The 17,770-nt window shown below is 35.1% G+C and overlaps 1 protein-coding gene across 1 annotated transcript; it reads left to right on the top strand.

Annotated features, from left to right (window-relative positions):
- The first annotated feature begins 1,070 nt into the window (after nt 1–1,070).
- Nucleotides 1,071–14,004, top strand: LOC18428882 (uncharacterized). Its single transcript, XM_006838179.4, has 2 exons — nt 1,071–1,803; nt 13,433–14,004. The coding sequence occupies exons 1-2, from the start codon at nt 1,159–1,161 to the stop codon at nt 13,724–13,726; spliced, it is 939 nt and encodes a 312-aa protein (XP_006838242.1). The 5' UTR covers nt 1,071–1,158; the 3' UTR covers nt 13,727–14,004.
- Nucleotides 14,005–17,770: the final 3,766 nt, after the last annotated feature.

The following is a 17,770-nucleotide window of genomic DNA, read 5'->3' as shown; positions in this document are numbered from 1 at the left end:
AATAGACAAAAAGTTTCCAAAAAAATATTCTTAGACTTCATGACTTATCCCAGGCCGTCCAATTTGACATCTAATGAGTAAAAATGATTGTGACATCTATGTACAAAAGATACATGATCTCTTAATAGACAATCCCATGTTTTAATGTGTTTCACAATAATACTTTTGAGTGAAGTAACATAGGTAAAAAGTTTATTTTTTATTTTGGTTTTAGTTTTAGTTTGAGGATCTTGCGTAATTTAATTAGACAAGAAAACATAAGAAGTTTGCAAGCTAGAAAAGAAAGAAAATTAGGGAGACCAGAAAAACAAGGGTGTTACACACTCATTCCCCGATTTTCGATTTTTTCTACATCACCCTCACTCTGGATCTTTAGATTCAAAGTCATAACTTGTTTAATAACTTTGGATGTTGAATATTTGAAACAATTTTTTTTAAATAACAATTTTAAACCTTCAAGGTCTGAAGTTAACGACTTCCAAAAAAAAGTGTACCGCCTTTGGTAGTTATCTAATAATAGATTTCAAATTCTTTATTTTTTGGCTTTAGACCTAGAAAATATGAGGCCAAGAGATGATTTTAAATCTTCAAGATTCAAAGTTATAAATTTTTTCAAAATTGATTTAGATCTTGAGTCTTCGAAGATATGAGTTACGGCATCCTAGAAATAAATAAAAAATAAAAAAATTAGGTTATTTTTTAGATAATTAAGTGGGAAAAAGATCTTTACCCGTTTTTTCATATAGACTAGGGAGTGAGCTTTTAACTAGATAGCCCCAGTTCCTTTCTTAAAATTTTACAGAATGAAAGAAAATAGGTGCCAATGAAATATACAACATTACAGCTTTTTCACTGATTTAAGGTTGGTGATGTGGCGTGGGCGAAAAAGCTTTATTCTCTTTTTGTTTCTAAGAAAAAAAAAGACAAAAAGTCCATTAATTAGGTTTAGGTTTTAGGTGTGACAACTAAAACGGAAGATTTCCACATATAGAGGCCTCTCATAAAACGCTTTCCCGCCCCTTTGTCCCTTTCCCATTATTATTAAACACAAGGGGACAGTCTTCTACCGCGACCTTCGAACTTTACCGGCGCAATCAGAAGCTCTTCCGGCTAAACCAGAGCCTCTCCCGGCCAAACCAGGAGCTTTTTCCAGCATCAATGGTTTCCTCGGAAGCCCCATCCATCGAACCCTACGAGCTCAAGCAAACACTCACAGGCCATAAGCGAGCAATCTCAAACGTCAAGTTCTCCGATGATGGTCGCCTCCTTGGTAGCTCAGGCGCTGATAAAACGATAAGGATTTGGTCCTCTTCTGATGGTTCACTTCGCAAAGAACTTGAAGGCCACAGTGAAGGGATTTCTGATTTCGCATGGTCCTCTGATTCGCGCTTCATCTGCTCTGCTTCTGATGATAAAACAGTCAGGATTTGGGACGTTCAGACTGGTTCTCTTCTGAAAACTCTTCAAGGTCACACTAACTATGTGTTCTGTGTTAACTATAATCCGCAGTCGAATATGATTGTTTCTGGTTCTTTTGATGAAACGGTTAGGGTTTGGGATGCAAAAACTGGGAAGTGCTTGAAGGTTTTGCCTGCTCACTCTGATCCTGTGACTGCTGTGAATTTCAATCGGGATGGTTCTCTCATTGTTTCGAGCAGTTATGATGGGTTGTGTAGGATATGGGATTCGAGCACGGGCCATTGCACAAAAACCCTAATTGATGATGAGAACCCTCCGGTGTCGTTCGTTAAGTTCTCGCCCAATGGGAAGTTTATACTCGCTGGAACACTTGACAATACACTGGTACTGTTTTTTCTCCCTCTGATAGTTTGTAGCTTTTGGAAAGTACACTGTTGCTGTGCTTTCTCCCCATCTATCAGTCTACTTTCATTAGATTTTGGACGGTAAAGGAATGGATGCCTTGTACTTTAATTTTTGACAATGCATGGGTACCGTGTTTTTTCTCTAATTTTCAAGTCTTTTGTTGTTTGAACTTAAGGTGTGAATTCTGTATTTTTTTTTTCTTGTGTGTATTATTGGGTCATCCTTATTTAATGGGATCTATTGGGTTGGAAAGCTGAAATCTTGACTCTAATTCTGTTTTCTTTTCCGTAATACGTTATAGTTCTTCTCTTATTTTTTGTGATTTTTCTTTTCTCTTTGTTTCCAGGTTGTTCTTGATTTAGTAGGCGTTATTGGGCTTGAAATTTCAACATTTCACTGTCTGTCTCCTTTTCTCTTTGGATTTTAAAGGAATATCTTTTTCTTTTCTTGTCTTTTTTTTTCCTTTCCGTTTGTTCTTAATTCGAGTGGGATATTGGGCTTTAAAGGTAAGACTTGGTACTGGTTTTGTTTTTATTTTATTTTATTTTTATTTTTTGGTTAAATTTATCTTTTTTTCTCCTCTCTTTCTCTCCTTGATATTGGTCGACACTCATAAGCTTTTAAAAGTAATTTGTCACTAGTTTTGTTCTTTAATAAATTTTTGATTTAGATTTCTTGTGATTTTACCCAACCAAACTAGCTTATTCAGTAGAGGAATGCATTAGGTTTGATGCTCATGTGTACAACCTTTGTTGTACCTGACCTGCTTGCCATATCTGAATTAGAGATTGCAGTATGTTTTGTTGAAATCATGAAGATTAGGAATATCCGCCGCAATCTCTAGACTCTAGCTGCCTGCTTATTACAAGTCATTGATTTGCTTTTTGTTGAGTGCATGAAGAGGAGGTATGAGTGCGAAGAATAGGGATGCATATGTGGATCTGATTTTTAACTGAATGGGACACAATGTTTCACAATGGAAGGATCTTGTACCATTGATATTTGGTGATTCGATATTCTAGTATTGATTTGGAGTGTTGGAGCTATCTGAGGACTGGATTTAAATTGCTTGTCCTATGTACTGGATTTAAATTGCTTGGCCTCATGACTGCGTTAAAGCAACAAAGAAAAAGGAGATGAATCCCATGGCTTTGTATTTGAGAACTAGTGCTTGATTTTGCTTCCAATGAAATGGACATCTGGAACCCTGCTTGCTAGCTCTATTTCCCTTGCATTTTATGTCACATTTCCAATTGGAATTTATTCATGCATGGATCAATGCTTATTGATGAAGTTTATTGCATGAATCAGTAATCAATAATATGAATCAATGCCTATTGATGTAATGGTTTAACTCTGAAATTAATTTCTATTAGTCGGCTAATTTATGAAAACTCTGTGACCTTTTCTCTTCATGACGTTTGTCTTTTTCAAGAACATGAAAATGGGAAGCTGATTGTTAGATGGACATTCTTTTATACCTAGACTGTCTATTGTAAAAACGGGCTAAATGTCACAACTTATTTCTACAATTTTGAGAATAGAACTTTGCTATATAGCTACATTTGATTCTGTCTATTTGAATGTCAGGAGCCCATTTTCTGTAATAGATTGGGCAAACAAGACATTGCAACACAGTTGTGTCGATTTAGCAAGCATGTGTATCTGGACATCTTATGATTTGGATTTTGGACATGTATATTTGATTTGGACCCATATGTTTTATTTTTTTAAGTTAATTATATTATTAAAGGCATAAATTAATGTTATGAATAAATATATAGACACGTGTTGTATGGACTTATACAAACATGTCGTGCTAGACTTGGCACAAATAGTTAGGTGACTTGGATTCTTCAAATTTGAATCAATGTTGATTCTCGTATCCATGTCCTTGAACATAGGGATGAAGGTATTCTATTATGTCTGTTGACACTAGATATACATGCATTTTTTTCAAAAGAAAAAATTGTAGTTTATGATCTCTTATATTTATTTATTGTTTTTTTTTAAATCTTCAACAACGAGTTTATGATCTCTTTATTGCTTTTTATAAATGATTCAGTCAGAGTTTTGGAAACTCTACTGAAGCAATTGATTCTGAAAAGTATCCATAAAATAATACATACTGAATTTGGTGGGATGTATGTTTGTTTTGTTTGATGATAGCATATGAAGGTTGAAAAAGTGCCGGGCGGCACGGGGCGCCTAGGTGCTAAGCTAGGCCTGCACCCAAGGTTCAAGGTGCCTTGACAACAATATACACATATTTTTAAGCATCTGCAGTTAAAAATATGTGTATTTAAGCATCTGCATTTATTTTAACTACATATATATGCAAACATATTCCCCTGAATGCTGTAAAACACATTGAAATAATATGTATCACATTTTACAATTGTAGTAAATCACTAGGCACTTAGTAATATAAGATTAAATTAAGTTAATTAACTAAGGGTAAAATTCTGAAAGATTTGATACTTTCATATCCATAAAGTAATAAAAGTACTCAAATACTGAATAACGGAATGAAATACAAGTCCACAACCGCAGGTCCATAATTCATAAACTCGAATCTCATAAACATTCCAAAATCCAAAGTTCCACGATATAGTGAAAGTCATAAAAGTAAAATGATACAATAGAAATTCAAAAGAATTTAGTCTTCAAACTCATTAAAAGGTGCAGTTTATAATGATTTATCAAGCTTCTCAAAAACTTTTAGCCTCATAAAATTTTCATAAATCCAAGGTTTTTGATTTGTTTGTTTTTTTTGGGGGAGAAACTAATGTATGAAAACCAACTTTGAGGGGTTTAAAGTACCCCATTCCACCATCCCTTTCCCTTTAAAAAAGTGGATAGGCCTTTAAAAAAGTGGATAGGAGGGGGGCATTTTCAAAAAACTTTTTCCCTTTAAAAAAGTACCCGAGGGCATTTTCTGCCCTTAGGCAAGGGAAAAGCCTGCCCGGGCACCTAGGCTAGGCGCTAGGCACCCGCCTAGGCCGCCACCCGGGGTCAGGCTGCCTAGGAAGGGCTGTATAGGCCTAGGCAGGGTTCCTAGTCCTTGATGCAGGGCAGGGAGGCCACCTAGGTGCTAGGTGAACCCTTTTTTTTTTTTTTTAATTATTTTAACACTGGCATGTATATTTCCGAAATTTTGATAGGTTTGGATTAATGGAATGGTATGGTATATAATGGAAGCTTCATTCCATACTTCTAAGACCCCATGTAAAAGTATTTTTTGGGAAAAATCTGTTTTAAAGACTTGACCTAATATCTAAGGTTTCTATTTCGTTTAGTCTTAATGCCTCATCCACTGAATGTCTTACTGGAAAAAACTTGATTATGCTTGTTTTTATATCTTTGGCCGTGTTTATTTTTGTTCTATCTCCTACCTCTGAAATACAGAATTGTAATTCTCAATTAATTGAATATTTGTTTCTTAGCACACATATGGTTTATAGGAGTTATGTGGTCGGAACTAATAAAATTTATATCTTTCATCAAGTCTCTTTCTCAGAAGGAGTTTTCCACTTGGTTCTTCTGATAACCTGTCATTGTCATACATGTTTCGCTAAACTGTCGTAGCTCCAGAGACTGACATGACATGTCCTTTAAAAGATTATGTTAGACATAATGAGAGCAGTAATTCTTCTATGCCTTTCTTTCCCAAAAAAAATAGAAAAAAAAAAAAACTGCTTATAGGTTTTGATAGATGGTAGAGGCACAGGTGGCTCCCTCCCATAGATGTTACAGATTAGTCTTCTAAAGAGAAAACACATTAGGCACCTCCTTTCCATTCTCTTACTAATGATTTTGTTGAATGGTCTTCTCATTTTTCTATTCCTCATATCCTTTATGATTTTGATTCTTCTTTTAGTGCCACACTGCTTTTTATTTCTTTGATCTCAGTTCAAGAGCCTTCTACCTACAAGGTTTCCTTGGAACATTTCTGTTAGAGGCAAACTGTAATAAGAAATTGAGGCTTTAGAACCAAATGGCTCTTGAGAACCTCTACTTCTTCTAGCAGGCAAGGCATTCAAAGCTGAAACCTTAGCAGGTTGTGCATACTGCAATCATTACATATATTGCACATTTGGTCGACAAATGGTGTACTCAGGATTATGGAATCCATTAGCTATTTTGACAACTACAGGAGTTCTCCTGTCTATTGTTGTGAGGAAATGTAATGTATCCGCTTCAGATACCAGTGATATATTTTTGAGTAAACCAGATACTGCTGATATAACTCGCGCTGTCTTCTCAACAAGGCCTTAAGCAAGTTGCTGGAGCTTGGTTTGACTATCACCGACTCCTGGATTGCTCATTTTTCTTTTCATTGTCAAGTGGCAAGTCAGTTACACTTCTTATGTATGTGGACATTGTGAATTAAACACAGTCTAGCATGACTACTTTCTCAAAGGTAGAACAGATATGACAACAAGAGTTTTAGTTGAAAGATATGGGATCTCTCTCATATTTTCTGGTTCTCTAGTTTACAAATGCCCTCCTGGGTTATAATGTTCTCAGTGGAAGTGCATACACAATCTTTGTCTTGAGAACATATGTAATGGGCACTGTAAGAACTTAACGTGTAGCCTTCAGCTTGTGATGGTGGTTGCTGGTTGATTTTACCAATTGTTGGAAATTGGTTGGGGGTCTATAATGGGTACTCATATGCTTTCAGAAGATTCTATTGCTTTATGGCTCAACAGAGACATGTTACGGTATACATATTCAGAAAGGCAGAATGTGGGACTTTCTATTGCTTTATGGCTCAACAGAGACATGTTACGGTATACATATTCAGAAAGGCAGAATGTGGGACTTTCTTTGAGTTTCTGTTGACATCAATTTGGCACATGGTTTTTCTATCAAATCCTGGAGTTCAGATCTCTTCATCTGCATTTAATCTAATAATTCATGATAGGAGAAAACATATTGAAGTGGATTATTCACTTTAGAGAAAGGCTGGTTAGTGTAGATTGTTCTCTTCCATTGTTGATTCATTGTAATATATCATAGATTTCTTCATGGAAGTTTTTTCTCTAAGCGCGTAAACTATCACTCATAACCGTGGGTGCAGTTTGTGGGGGCTTTTGAGCTCTGCAGTATGCACTAATGCAATATTTACAATTGAGGCTCCTTTATTAATTTTGAGTAATGTATTTTTATTTGTCTTCTTTATTCATATAAGGGTGTTGTTACCAATATCCCTACATTATATAATGTCACAATCCTTTTTTCAAAGGAAATATCTCTCGCCATTTTTGTCCATTTTTCTAACTTGGTAAAACAATAGCCATACTAGCATCATTGTTGATAAATGTCGTTTTTCCGGTGTCAAGATTCATTTAACCTAAAATTTGTGAGGCTAACATGACATACCTGTAGAATATATAATAAACGTTCATAGAATTTATAGTCCGTGCCAAGGAGTAAGTGAGTATTTCCTTCTTATGTGTCATTGACATGTAGGGTACGTTTGACAATTGGAACTTAAGTCGTTGGGCATCCCAAATTCCAACCCACACTTATAGTTCCAAGGTCGGTTACTATTTTTTTTTAGACGTGAGAAGTCCGTCATCCTCAAAAATTGGGATCGTGCCCCTCCCACCCTCCCCATGGAAAGCGAAGCTTTAGGAGTGTGGATCAAACGCCGCAGGAACAAATTTTCTTCTATCACTTTGCGCGCAACCTCTCTTATTTATTTTGTTCCCTCTCTTCCCTCTCCAACTTCACCCAAAGCCCCCAAACCCATATATCCAAGCATCTTTGTTTGCCTCTCTTCCCCTTCTCCATTGCCTTGATCTCACAGTAAAAAAAGCAATGATTTGAGGGTTTTGGAGCACATCAGGTATGGATCTCAAGCTTGCTTCATGATGTATTTATATATTTTTGCGTAGTTTTGATGTCTATTTTCATGCTCTTTTGTTTACTTTACCGCTTTGTCCCTGCAAAATTTAGGTCAAATCTCTTTCTCTCTCTCGTCCATGGAAGTCTTATGGATTTGAGTTCAGGGGTGGGTTTGAGCCCTGGTTCGGGGGTGGGTTTGAGTGGGCTTGTGAGAGGAGCTGACGTGTGATTTGGGATGGTTTGTTGGCGGCTGTAATTTTTCCAATCTCGATTTCGTGCTATTAACAGTCGCCTAAGCCGTCTTCAATTCTTTATTATTCGTTTCTTTATTATTTGTCATTACCTCTAGGATATTACTCCATCGTTGGTTTGCTCTCATTGTCATCATATATCAGTGAATTCTGTTGGATGTTTTGATGTTATATGTTGATGCTTCTATTAGCGTTTTCCTCTCTCTTTAAACCATTACACCATATGCATGATAATTATCATATAATTCATTAACAAAGTGCGCCATAACTCTTGCAAATAAGTTGCATATATCTCTTGACCGTTGCAAGATGCTTCTATTAGCGTTTTTCTCTCTCTTTAAAAGCATTATATCATATGCATGATAATTATCATATAATTCATTAGCAAAGTGCGCTCTTGCATATAAGTTGCATTTATCTCTTGACTGTTGCAAAAAGGTGTAGGACGTGCAAATAAGTTAGCATGTATCTATTAGTTGGCGTTTATCTTTTGACTGTTGAAAATAAGGTAGTATATATCTCTAGTTCCCTCTCTCTAAAGCCTAAACCAGTCCAATTTGATGCGTATAACATTAATTTGCAAATCCAATTGACACTAAGAATTATATTTTGTATATAAGGAGCTTGGTTAGAGGAGGTTTTTTGGATAGAATAATTAGGAAACATAAATAATAATACAATGAATCGTTATAAAACCATTAGTAACTTACAAATCCATTCTTCTTGCTTGATCTATTGTGGATAACCTATTAGATTCTCGTTAAAAAATCAATATTACCCCCAAATACAAATTCTTTCATGAATGGATTAAATTGGTTAATTATCAGGTCTCCAGGTTTGATAAATTCTAGGTGATACCAAACACAGGTTTCCAGGCTCCCTCTAAATTTCAGACAAGTTACCAAACACAATACCTTTGAGTACTAGGAGCCAGAACAAATTCAGCTTCACAGGGAGAAGGAACTTCCAGGTTCTAGATAACAACCAACTTCCAGTTGTCAAACAGACCCGTAGAGTATCTCACCACTTGTTCGTCTATTTTCACCTGTTCACCCTTGATTCTTTCTTTCTATTTCTCTCCTTTCTATTTTTCCCATCTCTATGTCTTGCACTGTCCTGTGATATATACATCGCAGTTTGTAGGTGCCTTTGCGGTACTTGATGTGTACATTTTCCCTTAATGAAATCATCACTTAGCTAACTTTTGAAAATGTGGCTTAGGGATGCAACTCGGCCCTTGGCAATCCGAACTACTCAGGTGGGTCTAAGTTGGCTCACCTGAGTTTTCTCCAAATCACCCTAGATTCCCAGAAATCCAGAAAATTCGTTAAAAGTGGTGATCAATAAAACAAATAGAGGAAATAAAAAAAAAAAAAAGTATATACAACATGGAAAATGAAAAATGAATTTAAATAAAACAATTCTATGATTTCTTTCAAAATCCGGCAAAACCTAGGTCAAAACTCGATCTCTCAAATCCATCAAATTTGCCCTTCATGCGGGTTGGAACTTACCCAACAAGGATGGATTTTGCTCAAATCTGATTATCTAGCGGATGGATCACGCAAAAACGAGTCCACAGGCAAAATTGGGGCTCAAATTAACACTCCTGTGATGAACAACGAGTAAATTTTATATACCCCCCGAGTTGAGGGACTTACGGCTTGGCACCTTGTCGCGCCCAACCAACTTTGGTGCGTCTAAGTCGACTCGTCCAAGGCAGCAAACCCTGCAGTTGGCAAATAAAAAATTTATAATAATATATAAAATTTTAAGTAGAGAAATGGAAGAATGGGAAATAGAAAAGAAAGGAGAAATATATAAAATAATGTTATAAGCAAAAATTCAAACAGTTAACAACATAAAAATAAAAAATTCAGGATGTTATTTGGATGGGTAAATGTTAACTATGCAAATGTTACTTGGATGGGAAATTTTGAGGGTTTCATTTATTCGAAATATTAGAAATTCACAAGCTATGTGACTTCTTTATATGTGGCCATGGTTTTTGGCAAGTGCAGCCACATCTTAGCCAACACTCATATATGAGTGCTATATCCTAGATGGAACTCATGTATGAAGGAATGGGCCCAATGCTAGGTGGTGAAGTGGAGGGTCACCGTATCATGATGTCTTGAGTTCCTTTCCTACCATGGTTAAGAGACTTATTTCCCACTGAATTACCCCAAAAAAATAAAAAATAAAATTAGTACTTACATTGATGCTTGGGAAACTTTGACACTTTTGCTTAACCTTCTTTTCTTCTTTTTGTTGAAATGTCACTATGAAATTGCTTAATTTTACTAGGAATCGGACTTGGGTCAAGACGGTAGCAGTTGGGTTTTCATACCCTACGTCTCAAGTTCCATTTTTATGTAACCTTGTCAAAAAAGGAAAAAAAAAGGAAAGTGCTTACTTTTACTTAAAATGCCCTTTCGCCCTACTCTTAATGATGTTTGGTTGTGTTATGTCCAATGCCAGTTTTAGGTTTAGAGTTTTTGAAACTCATATTTATGTCAAATGTTGAGACACATTTCTTCATCTTTGTAAGATAGATCATATATTAATAAATTAAGTTATTTTTTTAATATTTAAGTAATTATTATTATTTATGAAAAAAAATTTAGCTGAGAATACTAAAATATAAATTCAGATTCTGCAATATATTTTCAATTTCCATATGATTGTGTATCCTAAATTTGAATTTTAAGTATTCAATGGTTAGATCTACTTCTTAAAGAAATGCTTCTCACCTACCAATGTAACTTGCTATTGATTATGGGGGCAGTTCGCATACGGATGCATCCGTAGCTATAGAGGTAAGGTGCACCTTCAAATTTTATCATGGTATATAAATTTGATGCAAAATGTTCTTAGCATTATCTCAAAATCGATTTTTATGTCAAATTATAAAATTTTAAATTTCTAAAATGGTTAAAATCAAGTAGATCTATAAACATATGAAAATATTGAAAATGGACGGTGTAGATAATCTGTTGTAAAATGCACTAATTCTGAGACTTGAAATCTTTTTATTTTTCATGGTCATACATCTCGATGTCGAGATGATCAATCAAAGGGTTTTTCAACATTAAAACAACCTTTTCCGATGGGGTTTTGAGGGGCATTCGTAGTTCTACATTATAATGTTGCATCCTTATATAAACTTTTCCATTGATTATTCCTTGTCTTTACAAAATCTAAATAACTTACCTATTAAATGCTCCTCTTTCCTAATGACTTCCTCTTTAAGTTGTTTGGGCCTCCTTTTCATCCTATTTATTCGGTAAGTTATTGACTCTAATCACTTTAAATTAGCAAGAATTTTGTACCAGTTTGGAAGCAAACCGATTTTGTGGCCGTCAATGACAGGCTGGCCCACAAAGAAGTGCTTTGTATTAGTGGTACGAAAACAGGAAAAATCTGTTGTCATCTCACTCATAAAAACACCGCTTTTTACATTTGTGCCTTTACCCAACAGGGAGTTCTGAGGAAAATCAGCGCTGAGCATTGACCACGTGTCTGCTCTCATAAGAGGGTGTCAAAATGTATTCTGTGGTGTCGTCCAGGCTGATCCTTATCCTAATTTTATGGAAATATGCTGTACTTAGAAAGTCTTAAATAGATAAGGTATAATCGTTCAAATATAATAAATTTGCTTTTTTTTTTTTTGGTGAGGGGATGGGTGATACTTAAAGTGGACACTTCTTGCAGAAGTTTCAACACTCCACTTATTATACCTGACACTGGCAACATGTACATACCACGTGTTGGGCATGTCGGGTGCTGTGTCAACGTGTATCCAAGTCTCCACTGTGTTGACACATGACACCAGCCCCCAAGTGAGCTGTTAGTATAACATTGACTGAGAAATGAAATGGCCTTTCTAGTATGGTGCCTGGTGGATTTGACATATGGAAGTTTTCTAACTCTTGCATTGTATAAAGGAAACCCACCTTATTTGACCATTAGTAAGTATTTATCCTTATCTGACCAATTGAGAGATTCCATCCACCTGTGGTTACAGAATCCTCTATATATTTTGAAATGACCACCAGTGCTGATCTTTGGCAAGACTGCAATGGAGAGAAAACACAGTGAATTCCACAACCTGTGAGAGATGAAAATTTGAGTTAGAACTATCCATATGCTTCTTTTGAACACACCAGCTGCCACCCCTATCTTGCAAGATACATAGTGGACACCATACTATTTATCTTCTCATACACGCTTTGCAAACATGTCTAAAACAGAGGAGGCATTAGTGCAATGAAATCATGCCATTTTAAGGAATTTACTCTTGGTTTTTTAAGGAATGACATACAATTTTTGGAAGTCATGGAAGTGTATGCCCTGGTAAAATGCCTGTTGTGCTAAAATAAAAAATACCTCTTGATCTGGAAGGGATATGACCTCTGAGTTTCACATCTGTTTAGAAGTTGTGGTATGTTGGTATGGAACGGAAAGCCAAAAAAAGGAAAAGAAAAGGAAAATATTATCTTGGTTTGGACTCTGTGGTGGTTAAAAGATATCCATGGCATTTGATGAATTTGAAATGATGAAAGCATGGGGAAAGTTAGGGAGAGGTTTCTAACAGGATTCTGTTGGTGGCATTCACTATCTTCTTTTTTTAATCTTTATAATGGAAGATTATTAGGATCAAGTTAAACCTATTTGATCATATTAAGAATTGAGAAACAAGAAAGCCAAGAAAAGAGAATTAAATATGTTTCTTGTGCAAGGTTCCATTTTGGTTTGAAGTCAATGTTGTGACTCACTTTTCCTGTTTTCTTTCATTGTTAAATTTAATTTATCTTTATTTTCTGCATTCACTTCACTGAAATTAATTTATCTTTAAAATATTTTTGTTTTGCTGTCTTAAGTATTTATCCAATAAATAATTCTCTTGTGGTGAACCTTGGAGAAGATCACAATTGACTCCAGGTAGATTTGGCCACTCAATAATTGTCATCTACCGGCTCTGTTTTTGGATCTTCTACTTAAATCATGGTCTGCAATGTGGCCCAACATATTTTCCTAGTTTGCCCACCCTTTGTGTTGAGTGGATTACGAATACATGTGTGGCCTAATCTACTCCCTTATTGAAATCAGGTGGTCTTGGAACATGACAATGCATTTCTTATGTCTTTTTTTTTTTGGGAAATTTGTCAAAATATCCATGAGAGATGAACTATTTAACATTCTACCCATTTGCAGCTATGTCAACTCAAGATCATGTGTTTTTCTATGGATATTTTGAAATTCACTAAAAAATATGGGTAAGATGTTAAATTGTTACTCTCTTATGGATAATTTGATAAGTTTTCTTTTTTGTTTTCTATTTTTTGACATAATCCACATTTGTTACTCTTAATTATGTTAAATTCATCCTTTTGAAATAAAATGGCTGTGTTTAACATTAATTTATTATGCTATCTTGTTTCTCCCATCTTTATTTAGCGAAATCTATACATTATGACATTTTCATTTTGTATCTGCAGAGGCTTTGGAATTTCTCCACTGGTAAATTCCTGAAGACATATACAGGCCATGTAAATTCAAAATTTTGTATATCTTCCACATTTTCGGTGACAAATGGAAAGTACATTGTCAGTGGTTCAGAGGATAATTGCGTGTATTTATGGGATCTCCAGACCAGAAAGATAGTCCAAAGATTGGAAGGCCATACTGATACGGTCATTGCTGTGTCCTGCCATCCCACTGACAACAAAATCGCTTCTGGTGCTCTAGGGAATGATAAAACTGTGAAGATCTGGGTCCAAGGGCAAGATTGATTTGTAAGGCTTTGTATGAGCTTATGTTTTTTTTCCCTTTTGTTTTATACACCTCTTGTTATTTATTCATATAGATGCGAACTTTTCTTTTAGATATCTGCCCCTATGGTTTCCTGTTTAACTGTGACAAAGGAACAGTGCTGATATTTCACCAAAATATGATTGATACATAAGTGGGGACTCATTGTAAAACAGTATGAAGTGGGGACTCATTGGGCATTAATAGAAAAGGCTGTAAAATGAACTGACCTGTAATATTAGAGTCCTTTTTCTGAATCTTTTCCTTCTTCAGGAAGCATCGGGTTTAATATTTTTTCTTTCGAGTTTTAGGACACGGCCTTGTTCACTTTTGAGTCTGTTTGAAGTTACAGCACCTTGTGAGTTTGCCTGGTTTGTTTTCAGCTTAATTTCTTACTTATTTACTAGTCGTATTTTAAGTTATTTCATAGGAACAAGAAAACCTAAAAGTGATATTCTCAAGGGATCACTCGATCAATTTGCATCAACATTTCAACTGTCACATAACTGCTGGAGAAAAACTAGCCTTTAACATGTTGTGTAATTGCCTCTGTTTAATTATTGATGAATGGTCTCAGTATTGTGCAGTTTGATACTCGTTATTATAAACGGATCATATATGTGTTAAAGGACACAAGATTTACAAGCTAGCAAAAAACATCTGAGACTTTTGACTTGAATTCTTTGGAGGGTTTTATGTTTATATGGCATAGAGTACTTTAATTCAGGACAATAGCGTTGGGTGTGGGAGGTTATTGAGCTTAAGAAAACCTGTCGAGATTATGCTTGGACATGCTTTATGAAAGAAATATTATGCTTGGACATGCTTTATGAAGGAAAATCTGTCATGCTATTTTTATTGGGCCAAATGTTGTAAGTTATAGCTCACAGATAGTATTTTCTCATTTAAGTTTTTGTATGCCATCTTCTTGTCTGGAAGGGGCCATAAAATAAGCCTTAGGAGGTTTCAGGGGCTTAAGGAGATACAAGAGTTCTATGGCTCAGCATTGGAGCTCATCACCTCTATGTATGAGGCGCTTCTGGATACAAGTGGGGCTAGAGAAAGAATGGCAACATTTTTCTCCTAGGATTTCAGAGTTTGCCGATATGGACAGTATATACAATCCTTGGACAGAAGTATGTTCCTTGACTTGGAATTTGGGAGTCCATTAAGAAAAAAAAAAATCAAAATACCCAATACATGGTACTTGACCAGTATGAATTTTATAAGAATTTCAGTACAGTAAGCACAAAAACCAGTCCAGTTGCTTGATTTTTTCGATGGGCCATGTTCAAAATTTCATGGCCAGCTAGGCTTGTCTGCATTATATTATAATTTTGAGAAATACCAAGCAAATATTATTTTCTGATGTTGGAGCCTTTAGCTGAGTATCATTTTCCTTTAGGTCATATGTTACTTGGTTTGAAATTTTCCAAGATGACAAAAATAATGCATTACTTGCAACTAACTTAGCTTTACCATTTCCTAAACCTTGTCATGTTTCTTTCTTTGCCAATTTGGAAAATCTTGTGCACTTTTATACCCACTAAGCGTCCAATGATGGCCTTCATGCGATTAGCCCTCCTTTTTCAGGAATCTGTTTAAGATTGTAAATATGTCCAGTTATCTAGCCAAAAAAGATAAAATAAAGAGTATTCCAAATTCGAACTCTATTGCTGAAGTACCCAAAGAAAATTCGCCTTTTTCACTATTTTCCATCCGCTTTTAGAAAAAAAGAAAAAAGAAATATAAAGTAAAGAATTTTGAAAACGGGCTTAATTATCCCATTTTGAGAATGCAACTCCAAGGCTCAAACTGAATTGAGTTTATTGACACAAGAGTGAGATAATAAAATAGTTTTTACCGTTTCAAAACACAATAAAATAGTGTTTAAGATGTTTACAATGGTTTTTCGAGCATGTTGGAGGTTCAACTCTCACAAAAAACAATTTACAAATTCCCCCCTTTTGTAGTGAAAAAAAGAACAAGAAAAAAGAGAGGTGTAACTAGGGAGAGACACACCAAACATGTGGGGATAATGGGATTTCACCAAATTGAGATTTGTAATCCATCAAGAGGAAAATTGGGTTTCATTTGACTGGAAATTTTTCACTAAAAAGGAGAAAGAAAATGAATCCTTCCTTCCTATCCATTTAAGAACGGTTTTTATTTTATTTTCTTTCGGGATTGCAAACTATGATAGCATTTAGGTTGATTGTAAACTATGATAGCATTTAGGTTCAAAATAGTGTGCTACCAGTTCTTTGTACTGGTATCATATATTATTTTCCACTCATCAGTGCATTAATATTGTACAGTTTTACACTGGACCCAACATCAGGTTAAGGGAACTGGTTGGACCCTAAAATTTTCATGTGAATTTTTTTTTTTTAACTGTGAAATTAGGCTAAAATAAATTATTTGAAGCAATTCCTGCTCTAACAATGGTTTTGGAGCTCCTATTTTTGGACAATACAGCATCTAGATTTTCAAGGTTGTAACTTTTTATTTTCTTTGAAATTTATCATAAAGTGAATGAAAAAGATTGAAAAATTTATGGTCCTAAAAATCGATGGTGTTTGGACCATGAGTCAATGTGTATAATTTTACATATGGTCCATTGTAAAGTTTTCCATTATCTTTTTAGGAGTTTTTCTCAATAGATGAATATGTTTTATTGGGGTGTACAGGAAACTGGTCGGTGTTTCAGCCAATGTTATTAAATTCACTTCGTTTTGGCCGAAGAGGTTGAAGCCTTCAAATTTTAAGCGTAAATCGAAGCGAAGAGAAGTGTGGCACTGTCGCTTCGAGCTGCTTGAATGTCATGTACTCAGTCATTACTTGAATGTCATTCCTCAAAGATTTTTTGGATTTCCAGGATAGCTTATCATCATGTTTATAAAAACTATTTGTGAACCATACTTGGTAATTTAGGAAGATTTGAGGGCTTTTAGTATCAAGTGAACATATTCAAGTTATGACTGATTTGGGTACATTTTACCATGTCGTGTATTATTAATGGTCAACATGTTGTAAAATGTTACAACTAATACAATAATTAAGAGTAATGATCCTATGAGACCTTTTCACACCCATGTGTGTAAGACCTCAAATGATCACCATTAAATTTGGCACAAACCTTTAGAAAAGTCAAATCCTACACCCATGTGATAATTTTTTAAAGATTTGTGTCAAATTTAATAGTGATCTTTTGGAGTTCTACATACATGGGTGTGGGAGGGTCTCATAAGATCATTACTCATAATTTAATAAGGTCTAGAGCAAAATTTTCTTAATAAGTAAAACATTCATATAAACAGTAAGGAAATCCACAAAAACAAAATATTCATCACTATATGTAGGCATATTAGCTGAAAGCTTAAATTTTTTGATTAATTCAGCAATTGTGTTAATTAATAGACTTTTTCTACTAAATAAAAACTTGCGAGTAATTTAACCTTTTTATTAATCTTAGTGTGGATTTTATTCATCAAACTGCGTTGGTTAGAGCGTCCACTCTTGTACTTAACCGCACATGTTAAAAGAGAGAATAAGTATATGCGTAATCAGATCAACTTCCAAGTCTGCTACGTTATTTCAATTTTCCAACATTAGGAATGTGGATTTATGAATTTGCATCAGAGTTTCATTTGGATTCAAATTAGTGATTGATTGCGTTAGGCTTGGAGTTGTAAGAAACCGTTTGGGTGTTATTCGGGTGGGGTGAATATATAGGAAAAAAAAAAAGGATTTGAATGGGGGTTTAGCAGCTCATCTTAATAGAATTTGCGTTCTTTTTATTTTATACAGTATCATCATTTGGCATTAGAGAGATTTCATAGATTTACAAGAAATTGTTTTTGTATCTCAAATACTTATCACAGTCTAGTAAGAGAGTCAAATCAAAGAGAGCTCCAGCAAACAACTGTGCAGAAGTTAGTTATCCCTGTAGCAGCCCTATAGCACAAGTTTGTTGGTGTGGTGTGTGGTATGTAAACATCTTACTGAAGGCGAACATGGTGGTT

Source organism: Amborella trichopoda, chromosome 3 (assembly GCF_054954075.1).
Source record: "Amborella trichopoda isolate Santa Cruz 75 chromosome 3, AtrichopodaSantaCruz75HAP2 v2.0, whole genome shotgun sequence".
Lineage (NCBI taxonomy): Eukaryota > Viridiplantae > Streptophyta > Magnoliopsida > Amborellales > Amborellaceae > Amborella > Amborella trichopoda.
The sequence above is the reverse complement of the archived record's forward strand: the minus strand, read 5'-3'. Positions and strand labels throughout refer to the sequence as shown.

Excerpts from the sequence above, each read along its gene's own strand:
- LOC18428882 (XM_006838179.4), top strand. The coding sequence starts at position 1,159 with ATGGTTTCCTCGGAAGCCCCATCCATCGAACCCTACGAGCTCAAGCAA. Across the intron at positions 1,804-13,432 it reads GAACACTTGACAATACACTG|AGGCTTTGGAATTTCTCCAC; the intron begins GTACTGTTTTTT and ends TTGTATCTGCAG.